Below are 12,436 nucleotides of genomic sequence, written 5' to 3'. Positions count from 1 at the left end.
TGGACACACTCCAGCTTGTCAACATCTCCCTTCAACTGCGGTGCCCAGAATTGAACACAGTATTCCAGGTGTTGTCTGACCAAGGCAGAATAAAGGGGTAGCATGACTTCCCTGGATCTAGATGCTATACCCATATTGATGCAGGCCAAAATCCCATTGGTTTTCTTAGCAGCCGCATCACATTGCTGGCTCATGTTTAACTTGTTGTCCACAAGGACTCCAAGATCTTTTTCACATGTACTGCTGTCAAGCCAGGCATCCCCCATTCTGTATCTTTGCATTCCATTTTTTTTTTTTGCCGAAATGAAGTATCTTGCATTTATCCCTGTTGAACTTCATTCTGTTAGTTTCAGCCCATCTCTCTAGTCTGTCAAGATCATTTTGAATTCTGCTCCTGTCTTCTAGAGTGTTGGCTATCCCTCCCAGTTTGGTGTCATCTGCAAACTTGATGATCGTGCCTTCTAACCCTTCATCTAAGTCATTAATAAAGATGTTAAACAGAACCAGCCCCAGGACGGAACCCTGCGGCACTCCACTCATGACTTCTTTCCAAGATGAAGACGACGCATTGATGAGCACCCTTTGGGTTTGTTTGCTTAGCCAATTACTAACCGTAGTTTTGTCTAGCTCACATTTTACTAGTTTGTTTGCCAGAAGGTCATGAGGGAATGAAGAGGGACCAACAATGGAGCCATGGACACACAGGTGGCTCAATTTAAGCACAATTGGAAAGCAATTGGACCTCTGCAACCATTCTTTTGCTCTGATCTTTATAATATCAAACAGAGCTTGAATTTACAGTTGAGTGAGGAGAGAAAATACGAAATCTGTTTGTGTGTATATGTAGATCTCCACATGAGTGCATATAAGATCCAGCACATCTTGGGGGATCAATTTTTTTTAAAAATACTTTTGCTCGATATACCCCATCCCCTGCTTCAAAGGAAGGTATGAGGACAGTGGCAGACCATTACCCGGGACTGGCAGATCTGTGTCTGGACTCGCTATCAAATCCCAGGATTTTTAAATTCACTTTTTAAACCCTCATTTCGATGTTGTCTGAAAGCACTCTAAGTGCCAGTTATTCCCAGAAATGGAATTGTAGTCCAGTACACTTAATGGACCTCAGGTTGAAAGTAGATGTTGTTAAAGATAAGTGAAGAAAAGCAGAGTAAAGTCAGGACTTCGTTTTCTCTAAATGAGATTTTTATAGTAAATTTAAATTTCTAGGACAAGTAATTTTGTGAAGAAGAAAAAGAATTTGGGTAAGATGAAGTGACATTTGTCAGGAAAGCTCTGAAACCCATGCAAAACATCAATTGGCCAGAGGATTGATTCCCCCCCTCCAGAGTTTGTGTGACTGCAGTCAATTTACATTACATGCTTTTGGGGCTCCTAGCTAAAGTAAATGCTGTGGAGATGAGATGCTGGGGAAATGCATGTCTCTTCAGAAAAAGGTGGAATATGCTGGAAGTTCAATATTCATTAGAACATATGTCTTGTTTGTGTCAATTTGATTTCTCCCAGTAGGTACAACATGCTTATTTTTCGGTTTCCTGACTGCATTTGAAATATTAGCTTTTATGCAGTAGCTCCATAGCTGACTGTGGTATAAATTTAATGGCAGAGATCTAACATCAGAGGCAATGATGCATAATTTTATGATGATGTAGCTACATCTCTTATATGGTATGGAGTACTTTTTGAAATGCAACGATGACCACCACACCCTAACTTACCATTACATGTTGGGGGTTTCATTTGTATTACAAAATACATAGCACAATGGACCTGTAGTACAAAAGGATATAGAACAATGATACCATTGTAAAATGGAGAGCCTGACAGCTATTTGTGTGATAGGGCTCTAGGGCTCATCTACACTGATTACTTAGGTCAGTTCTGAATTGGAATAGCAAAACCAGTTTCACAGTGCAGATAATTAGATTGCCATTTTTGGAACAGGATTGAGGCCAGGAAGGCAATTACTTTCTGAATTTTACACAGTGCTGCAGTGTGGTGGGTGTCTACAATGTGCTTTGATTCTGCAAATCTGATTTCACCATGCAATGTGGTTTAGTTTGTGCACATTCTTCAAGTTTTGGACTTCTTCCTGACTTCACTTGCTACACTGTAATCTCTTTAATGCATGTGCTATTTAGCTGCTGCAGTTTAAACCTATCTTCAAGCTGCATTATATGGTCAGTGTAGATGAGTTCAACGCTCGGCAGCCTTGGTTCTAACGGGAGCCCAATACAGAGAGCGGTCAACCCTCCTGTTTAAGGAGCTCCACTGGCTGCCGCTTATTTTCCGGACCCAATTCAAAGTGCTGGTGATCACCTATAAAGCTCAAAACGGTTTGGGACCCATCTACCTTCGGGATCGTCTCTCCCCCTACGAACCTGTACGGTCTCTTCGGTCATCGGGTGAGGCCCTCCTCTCGCTCCCCCCAGCATCGCAAGCGCGGTTGGTGGGGATGAGGGACAGGGCCTTCTCTGTAGTGGTCCCCCGGTTATGGAATTCGCTGCCTAGGGAGATCAGGCAAGCCCCCACCTTGATGGCATTTCGGAAGAGTCTGAAAACTTGGCTTTTCACTCAGGCCTTTGGTTAAGATCATCTTTTTTCCATCACAATTATTATGCTCCTTGACCTTTTGCACTGGTCGCTCTTCCCAATTCCTGATTGATTGATATTACTCAGGACTTCTCCCTACCGTACCAAATGTGACCTTAAATGATTCTAATGCACTTTATCTATTTATGAATTTGTTATCCATAATGTGCACCGTACACTTTGCTTATCCACTATTGCAACCTCATTGTTTTTAACCTGATGTTTTAATTCTGCGTTGTGTTTTTAACTTATTGTGTATATTTTTTTATTGGTTTTGTTTTTGTCCTGATGTTTTATATTTTATCATTGTTTGTATTTTGATTTTGCTGTAAGCCGCCCCAAGTCCCCTTCGGGGGAGATGGAGGCGGGATACAAATAAACTTATTATTATTATTATTATTATTATTATTATTATTATTATTATTATTATTATTAGATGATCCTATGGTCTTGATTTGTGTTATACCTGTGCTCCTCTTCTGAGAATCATCAAGTAATTCATCATTATAAGATGGTACGTTGGTTTACAATGATGTAACTTCCCAGCATATTTTCATCATTTTAACCCATGCACTAACAGTTCTAATAGCAGTGGGTGTGCAAAAGGCAATGAAATACTGATTGCGATCCTAGATACTGAGCTTTTAGAGATATGAGGATTCCCCTTTTAATGGTAGTCTTCTGTGAACTATTTACATTTGTTTATATAGGCAGTCCCTAAGTTACGAACAATATGGGTCCTGTAAGTTTGTTCTTAAGCTGAACTTTTTTCAGGCATTTATATCCTATCCTTCTCACCCCAAGGGAGGACTTATATGTAAGTCAGAACAGTTACTTTTTAAAGTGTAACTTCAAATGTGTGTGTGTGTGTGTGTGTGTGTGTGTGTGTGTGTTAGCTTTGGGTAGCATAGGGAAGGGTAAATACCCCTGTGGTGTTTGTTTTGCTGTCTGTGCCCCTGTTCAGAAGATTTCACCTCACTTTCTGTCCCTGTGATAACTGGATCTGAAAAAAATGGGATTTTTGTGGAAACAAGGATTGGTGATAAAGCTTCAGTGAGGACACCTTTTCCACAAGATAATAATTCTTTCAGAAGTGAATTTTCTTTCTAAGGGATAGATTTCTCTCATTTTCTGTTGTCTAACCCCTGTTCTTTACTAGGAGTAATTTCTAAGTTGGGTGTTTGTAACATGGAGACTGCCTGTATTTCAATGGAGATGTATGATCTCAGAAGTTGGAGGAATTCCTCCAGAGTGTTTTATTTTGTGTTACTTTTGTTGTGGAACTTCCTCTGAGGATGTCAAGCTGATTCCATTTGACAGACAGCCACAAGAGGTTAAGATGATTTATTTTGGGGTTTTTTCCTTAAAACTTTTGTTGGATTGGGGGACGATTTTAGTTGAGAATTTATTTTAAATATATATTTTTTCTGTTTTCAATTTGCTAAGAACCTCAAGATGATTGGCAAGATCATGACGATGATGACGAAGATGATAACTTAGCCCCGTTCCACACAGCTGAATAAAATCCCACATTATCTGCTTTGAACTGGCATATATGGCAATGTGGACTCAGATAACCTAGTTCAAAGGAGACATTGTGGGATTTTCTGCCTTGATATTCTGGGTTATATGGCTGTGTGGAAAGGGCCTTAGATAAATCAATAGCATTGCAATAGGCCTGCTCTTCGTGGGGGATGATAAAGAGAATGTTTCTTTCCATAGTGTACACACTTCCTCTTTGAACACAACACACTGTTCACAATGATAAACACTATGGAATGTCTGTACCACTATTTGCATAACTAAATAGCTAATTACAATTACAGAAAACTCACTAAAGGAATGCAACATAGGTAAGTTTTGAATAAGCAAATCCCAAATGCGTCAGTGGGCCTACTCCAGTTAAAACGAACAAATAACTTTTTTTCCAATGCCAACATTATTTATTTGTAGTTTCTAAACCAACAGACTTCACAAAAGACAGAATTTAATATTAGATAGCAAATTAACAATAAAAAGGTTTTTATGTGTTATGTGTTTCAATGTTCGCTTAGGACTCAAAATGTCATGTCAGGAATTTACAGCTGTAAAAAAGCAGTGTCCTTTTAGCAACATGAATATGGTATAGCATTCTATGATCAGTTTTACTCCAGCATAGCCTTTGAACTGAATTGTTCACAGTGTTAAAATAGTGAGATTGCCTACACTTGTCCCAAAACCCAGACACACTGCAAATATACTTCATGAAGTACAGTGATTTCTGTTGAGTACCCCAGGTTTTTATTGTTTTGTTTAAGGGCACTGTCAGATGAATACTGCCACCATCATCCTTTCCCTGCCCTCTGCTAGGATACCAGAGACATGGCAGATAACAACTAGGCACTCACAAAGGGCTCCATGGCCAGTTAGGAATGATATCACAGATGGTGTACAGTAATGATAGTCCAGTAGGGCCAATGTAGTCTCTAACTGGCCATGCCATATGGATGGCAACATGGGGCCATAACAGGTTTAAACCTTTCCATGTGGCCTCCATTACAGTAACTCCAGGGCCAATCCAGTTCATAAATGTTTGTCTGTTGAGTAGAACAGATTATATAAGCTACTGTGTAATTTTATTGAAAGTATGTTTCCTTGTTACATAGTCATCAACATGGAGGAAGAACTTCAAAGCCCTTATCACTAAGGGGCCCACCTATGTCTGCGATCACATCTCCTCCTATGTACCAGCATGGACTCTTAGATCCTCTGAGGAGGCCCTCCTCTCGCTCCCACCACTGTCACAAGTGTGGTTGGTGGGGACAAGGGAGAGGGCCTTCTTAGTGGTGGCCCCTGCCTTTGGAATGCCCTCCCCAAAGAGATAAGGCAAGCCCCATCACTATCCTCCTTCCGCAGGGACCTGAAAACCTGGTGGTTTCAGCAGGCCTTAGAAAGGGATTAATCTCAGATCCTAGACTCTACCCTCACCTCATGTTTTTATTACAGTGGTGTATGTTTTCTATGTGGTATTGAACCTATGTTGGAAACCACCCTGAGTCCCTTCCAGGAAGATAGAATGGTATATAAATAAAGTTTGTTGTATATTAACCTCTTTGCTTAGTTTTCTCCATACCTCACAACCTCTGAGGATGCCTGCCATAGATGTGGGCGAAACGTCAGGAGAGAATGCTTCTGGAACATGGCCACACAGCCCGAAAGACATACAACAACCCTTTGTTGTTGTTGTTTTTCAGCATCTGCTTTTTTATTAGTGCCTATATTTGGTGGGAGCTTCTATGCCTTGTAGGTTTTACTGTTGTCTGGTGTTCTTGAAATAACTCTAAGCCACTTTTTTCACGTTTTGGTGCCCTTGAAATAACTCTAAGGCACTTTTTTCACGGCATCTTTGGTGCCCTCTCTTTGTCTTTGTTTTGATATTTATAATGAGTTCCTTAGGGTCATTTCTGAATTTCTCTTTCCTATGTGTATGATAGAAAAAGTGATGCAAAGCTAAATAACACACAACTAGCTCAGCTATCAGCCTCAGGATCTCAAATAGGTAATATTATGTTCTCAGCTGATTTAAATCTTCCCATCTCCTTGTTATTCTTTGTTTTCACATCTCTTTAATTCTCAACGATGAATATGTTAATTTCTTAAAGGTAATGGATCACTTCTGCTACAATAAAATTAAAATTTTATAAGTACATGAAATTTTCACTAGCAAATGCCGAATGTTGGTTCAAACAATGGATAAGAAAACCACCATCAAAGAATTGTAGTGTTACTGATGATTATAAAATAGGGAGTGACTCAGAAAATCTCTAATATGAAGGATTATTTAGTAAAAGGATGCATGTCTTCTGTTTTAGGACACTTTTGAGAGGACTGAAATTGCTGAACCCCACCCATCCAGATAGCCTTCTAGCCCCGATTAGATCATTTTCACGAAGTGCAAGGACAATGATACAAATGGGCTTAGGTCTGTAAAATTACTTTGTGGCCATTCCTACCAGAGAAATCAATGATGCCTGATCTTGATCACAGTCATAACTGTAATGACATCTCTTAGCCCCCCTAATCTTTTGCTGTAACCTTGCTGAGATTTATTTATATTAAAAAGAGAGAGGTGAAGGAAAGTCAATCTGGATCCATAGATAATTGGGAAGTGGTGAAAAGGAGGCTCAGTTAGCTCAGTTGATTAAAACAGACAAGTTGCATCTGGTAGCAACAGAATCTGTTTGTCCAGAGATATCTAGCAAATAAATAATTAAAATCAAATATTGACAGGTGTGCATTCCCCCCATGACTTTGTTTTCTCTCATGTATTCTAGATGATAATGCTATTAACTTTAATGACTCATTCTCCAGCTCTCTTCACAAATCCTACCTCTTTCTATCTCCCAACATCACCACTACCCACAGCTTAACCATACAAATACAACCTTACACACACACACACACATACACACACACACACACAAGTTGTATCCAGCTATTCCTTTTTGTGTCTGGTTGATACTTACGTTATAAGGATGTAGAAATTGGCAAATATCTGTATTCTTGCCATTCACCTCCAGGCTTGGAAGAAATTCTGCTGGGATTGGCTGCAGCTGGGCTTCGTTGTGGAGGAAGAAAATAGCTCCTGTCAATGACTCATTCGGTATGCATGATCGAGCAACAGTCAATGATTTCTTGTGCCTCATTAACTGTGCCAACAGGAAGAAGTATGATTCTCCCCAAATACCTGACCTTCTTACAAATGAGGGGCAATATTTTGAAACAAAAAACAAAACAAAAAAGAAGAATTTGAAACATCATTGGTTTCTTTTCTGTACAGTAAACACTGAAAATTAACATCACTTAGCTGACAAATTTTCTGGCGAGTAGCAGAATTACCTTGTAATAAATTGTTGGTATTTCAGCATGTCCTTTTCTTCTCTCTCTCTCTCTCTCTCTCTCTTCTCTCTCATCTGTCTCTCTCTCTCTCTTTCTTATTTACAGTTCAAAGATAAAATGAGGGTCATTTCAACCAACTAGCCACCAGGCTTTAGGGAGTTATAAATATATGTGTGAAATGCTCTCTCTCTTTCAATCAAGCTCACTGTCACAATGCTTTAATTAGGGATTGTGTAAAACTATGTTCTTTTCAGAACTATTTTCCTTACCTGACCTTTATCACCTTGGTCTATTGTCAAAGGAGATTTTTTAAGTCACTGAAAAAAATTGCTCAAGGTATACAATCTATTTTTTTTTGTTCTAAGTGTCCATGTGGGACCTAGGTTTACAATTATATCCTGAATAGATGAGTAATAGTGTAAAATAATTGTAAAGCATAATGACTTAAATTATGGGGGCATCCAATTATTGAGCTGGTTTTGTCAGCATCATTACATCCCTAGTCCAAGCTGCACAGTGTTGTGGTCCAGGAAACATTTTTGCTCTTAGAATAAGTGAACTGGTAGTTCATTCAAGGAATAACAGGTCATTGGAATTCAGGAATATGTGCTTTGGAACACAGCATGTGTTTTCTACCATACATTCATCAAAGACAGATCAAAAGGAAGTGGAATCCAGATTATAGTTGCATACATTTGATGATTAGACATTGATTCCAATTTGGGATTGATAGAATTATGTGCAGGTCAGGTGGTCTCTGCTTGGCCTCCTGTGTTTCACCTTTGAATAATAATAATAATAATAATAATAATAATAATAATAATAATAATAATAATTGTTATTATTATTATTATTATTATTATTATTATTATTATTATTATTTTATTTCTTACCTGTCTCTCCTCACAGTTCGAGACAGGTACAACATTGCTAAAACAGTTCTGGTCCATTACCTCCAGGATCTTATACCTTTAAGAGAGCAGAGAGTCTTCAGCTACATCAATGATAGGCATAGGTCCCCATATGGAGGTTTTCACTGTATCAGAGATATTATTGTTCTTTCCAATATTGAAATATTGTATGCTGTTGCATTTGTTATTCCCTTCAGATGCAGGTTAACTTAGTTTTGATATGCAGCCATAGCATGATCTATTGGGTAGTATGCCAGGCCTGCAATTGCCATTCTGGATCCCATCTCAGATGGAGTGACTTGGCTGTGGTTGAGTTGCTGGAAAAGAAGGGCCTTTGATGGCATGGTCTTTTGTTTGAGGAGTGTGTGGAAGCTCTGCAATACATTTTGTAACCTGAGGGCTATTGAACTAGGTTTGTTGAAGGGCAAAGCCCTAATTACTCAAATCATTCTAGATATGGAGTTTATACTGCCGAATTGGCCAGGTGTTTCCATACTGTAGGGTGAATTGGTATAGTGAAGAGGAAAATTTAGAAAGAAGCCCAAACTCTACAGATGGCATCCATTTACCAGTGGCTGGTAATTTGCTATTTCGGGGAGGTCTACAACAGGAAGCAAAGGTACTTTAAGGTAGCCAGAGGAGGGCATAGAAACTAAGCAGATATTTGCCCCTTGAAGAAGACAAAGAAGTTACATCATCTTGAAAGAGGACACAATTTGCTTTGGGTACTTTAAAGTCTTTACCAATACACCTGTAGTGTATAGTAATATTTTTCATTAAAAATTCTATACAGTCTTCAAAAAAAATCCATATGCAGTCTTAAAAGAGACACTTCATTATAACAAGAAAAATGTGTTGATCCCCACAACAGTGATTAGGCCATTTGTCAAACACTGTTAGTGTTTCTGATAACATTTACAGGTCACATACACAGGTATTTGGCATCCAGCAAAATCGAGTCTGTCGAAATGGAGCATATCCACCTGAACTTAGGAGATTGATCATTACGATTAAAGTTTGACAAATTCAGTTAAACTTTCTAAAACTCCCTTCCAAAGTGCAATATCCCGCTCAGCTTGGAAAGTCAGGGCTGTGATGTGTCAGCTTTCTCTAAAGTTCTTTACCAAAACTGCTGGCTGTGTGGATGTCACAACAGGGGCTTTGTAAACACGTTTGCTGCATCAAACATGGAATATAGAGTTTTGCTTTATATACAAAATAAGTTACCAGGATGATTTTTTTACATAATGGTTTTTACCACCTTTCCCAAAAGACCTTTCCGTCCTTTTAAATGAAAACTAAACCATCATTTACAAATAGAAACTCCATATCTGTTGTACTGAAGGCTGTAATATACAATAAATAGGAAAGAAACATAACAAATATATGAAAGTTGAGCAAAACCATGAGCTAGACTCATATGGCATTGCAAGGATGGAAGGTTAATAGGGTTAATCTTTCCTTCCTGTGTCATTTCCCAATGGAATATCTTCCTACAAAAATTGAAAATTGCTCTCAGAGATACTTTGTTTTAGAAACAGAATCTTCTGAAGGCAAATATAACCTGTGCGTAGTGTATACACGGGGCAGCGTGATGCTGGTTGAAACTGAGTATGCAAATGTAAAAAGTTAAATCTTTTCTTACAGTGCAATGCTAATCTGAATTATGATCCTGTATAGAAGGTTTTTTTTTCCTGTGTCAGGAGCGACTTGAGAAACTGCAAGTCGTTTCTGGTGTGAGAGAATTGGCTGTCTGCAAGGACGTTGCCCAGGGGAGGCCCAAATGTTTTGATGTTTTTACCACCCTTATTTATTTATTTATTTATTTATTTACAGTATTTATATTCCACCCTTCTCACCCCGAAGGGGACTCAGGGCGGATCACATTGCACACATATAAGGCAAACATTTAATGCCATACATTGAACAGAGACAGAGACAAATGCAGGTACGGCTGGCCTCGAACTCATGACCTTGCGGTCAGAGTGATTTGTTGCAGCTGGCTGCTAACCAGTCTGCACCACAGCCTGGCGCAGGCTGGTTGTGGGAAGCTTCTCTCATGTCCACTCGTGGGAAGCTGGAGCTGACAGAGGGAGCTCATCTGCACTCTCCCAGATTCGAACTGGCAACCTTCAAGTCAGCAAACCAACTTTCAAGTCAGCAATCTTGCCAGCACAAAGGTTTAACCCATTACACCTTTTAAAAGTCAGAATGAAAAGTACATATTTTCTAAGGAAAACATAATTAAAAATAACAATTTTCCAGAAATAATAAAGACATGTATGTTTTTTTGTAATGTAAATTTAAACACCAAGATGGAAGTTGCATAGCTGTAATAAATGTCATCCATTCAATGTAAATATTGCATATTTTAAAATAATTTTTCAAAGTATATGAGACACATTTCTATTTCTGGTCTTGAGAATACAATGCATGGCTTAACTTCCAGTCATCAAGAAAGGAGACACCATGAATTACTGTAACCTCAGGATTAATCACATTATTTTCCCATGCAAGAAAGGTTATGTTCAAAATTACACAACAAAGATTGCATATTTAAAATCATATCACAAACATAAGTTAGCTAATGTGCTTTCTAAATTACTAGCTTAGGCATCGAGTGATGCCTGGGATAGGTAATTTGTTCAACCTACCTGAAACCCCACCAGCACTTAAAGTGGGTGATGATGGGTGCATGTGCCAAGTTTGGTCCATTTACATCATTTGTGGGGTTCAGAGTGGTCTCTGGATATGGATGAAGTGCAACATCCATTTTTCTGGGTCAAGTTGCCTCCAAACCCCATCAGTGTTTATAGTTGGTCATGCGGGATATGTGTGCCAATTCGGTCCAGATCCATCATTGGTGGGATTCACAGGACTCTCTGGTTATGGGTTGATTGCAACTCCCATAATCTCCAGTTATTCCCTCCCCCAAACCCTGCCAGTTTTTAAAGGTGGTCATGTTGGGTATGTGTGTTTAGTTTGGTCCAGATCTATCACTGATTCACAAAATTTTCAAAATCCTATTTTCGCACGGACAAAAAATGAGGTGAAACCTTCTCAACAAGGGCACAAACAGCAAAACAAATGCACAGGGGTGTTAACCCTTCCCTATGCTATCCAAAACTAAAAGAAAATGGCTGGAGTTACACTTTAAAATGTATCTGTTACTTACAAATTCAACTTAAGAAAAAACTACAAAACCTATCTTGTTTGTAACCTGTGGACTTCCTGTATATCAGTGAAAGTCATTAGGCCCTCTAGTTATTGATAATCTACAACTTCCAATATTTGCTCTCCATTGGCTATGTTGAGTAGGACTGCTTGGATCTGTAGTGCAACAACATCTGGAAGGATGTGTGGTTTTTATTTCTGTTTAGCTACATTATAAAAAGAAGAAAAATAAGAAGAAAGCAGAAAGATACCAAAGAAACCACACATTTTACTTGGGCTGATTTTGATCTTTCTGAATTTTAAAACCGTGTGATAATATACTGAAATGTCTAACTAAAAATGTCTTCTAACTGACTTTAGGTATATATTATGGAAAAACAACATTTGCATGATTATATAAACAAGCTCAATAATCTATATTTGGTTTACTCAGATGGCTGAATATGATATGGATTAAGATAATGTGTTATCCATGGGAACATTGGTATACATCAAATGCAGTCTAGATCTACTATTGTATGAGAAGACAATAATCTCAAATAATAACAACATTTATTTGGCAATAACCTTCATTAGTTACCATTACTATCAAGCTAGAGAGAAACTGGAATTTCTGCCTTATAGGAGTGTTATTGATGTTGAGCTTATAGACAAGAGCTAACAGGTGTAAAAGTCTCCATCCAATTTTTAGTCCCAACTAAAGTAAACCCACTGAATTAATGGAGCCCATTAATTCAATGAGTCTACTGCATTTTGGTTTTCAGACTATTAGAGAAACAAAACATAGACTATTAGAGAAACAGAACAGATAAAAGTCTCCTCTCCATGGTAACCCCCCCCCCATTGTAATTAAAAACATT

General features: G+C 38.5%; 1 protein-coding gene across 1 annotated transcript in view; it reads right to left on the bottom strand.

Annotated features, from left to right (window-relative positions):
* The window catches only part of LOC134297613 (uncharacterized), a 35,446-nt gene extending 27,727 nt beyond the window's left edge, over window positions 1–7,719 (bottom strand). Inside the window, exon 1 of the mRNA XM_062975585.1 lies at window positions 7,119–7,719. Coding sequence (XP_062831655.1) covers window positions 7,119–7,298 — 180 coding nt within the window. The 5' untranslated portion in view covers window positions 7,299–7,719. The remainder of the gene's footprint in view (window positions 1–7,118) is intronic.
* Window positions 7,720–12,436: the final 4,717 nt, after the last annotated feature.

This window comes from Anolis carolinensis, chromosome 3, assembly GCF_035594765.1.
Source record: "Anolis carolinensis isolate JA03-04 chromosome 3, rAnoCar3.1.pri, whole genome shotgun sequence".
Classification (NCBI taxonomy): domain Eukaryota; kingdom Metazoa; phylum Chordata; class Lepidosauria; order Squamata; family Dactyloidae; genus Anolis; species Anolis carolinensis.
Note: the sequence above shows the minus strand (reverse complement) of the source record. Positions and strands in the feature narration are given on the sequence as shown.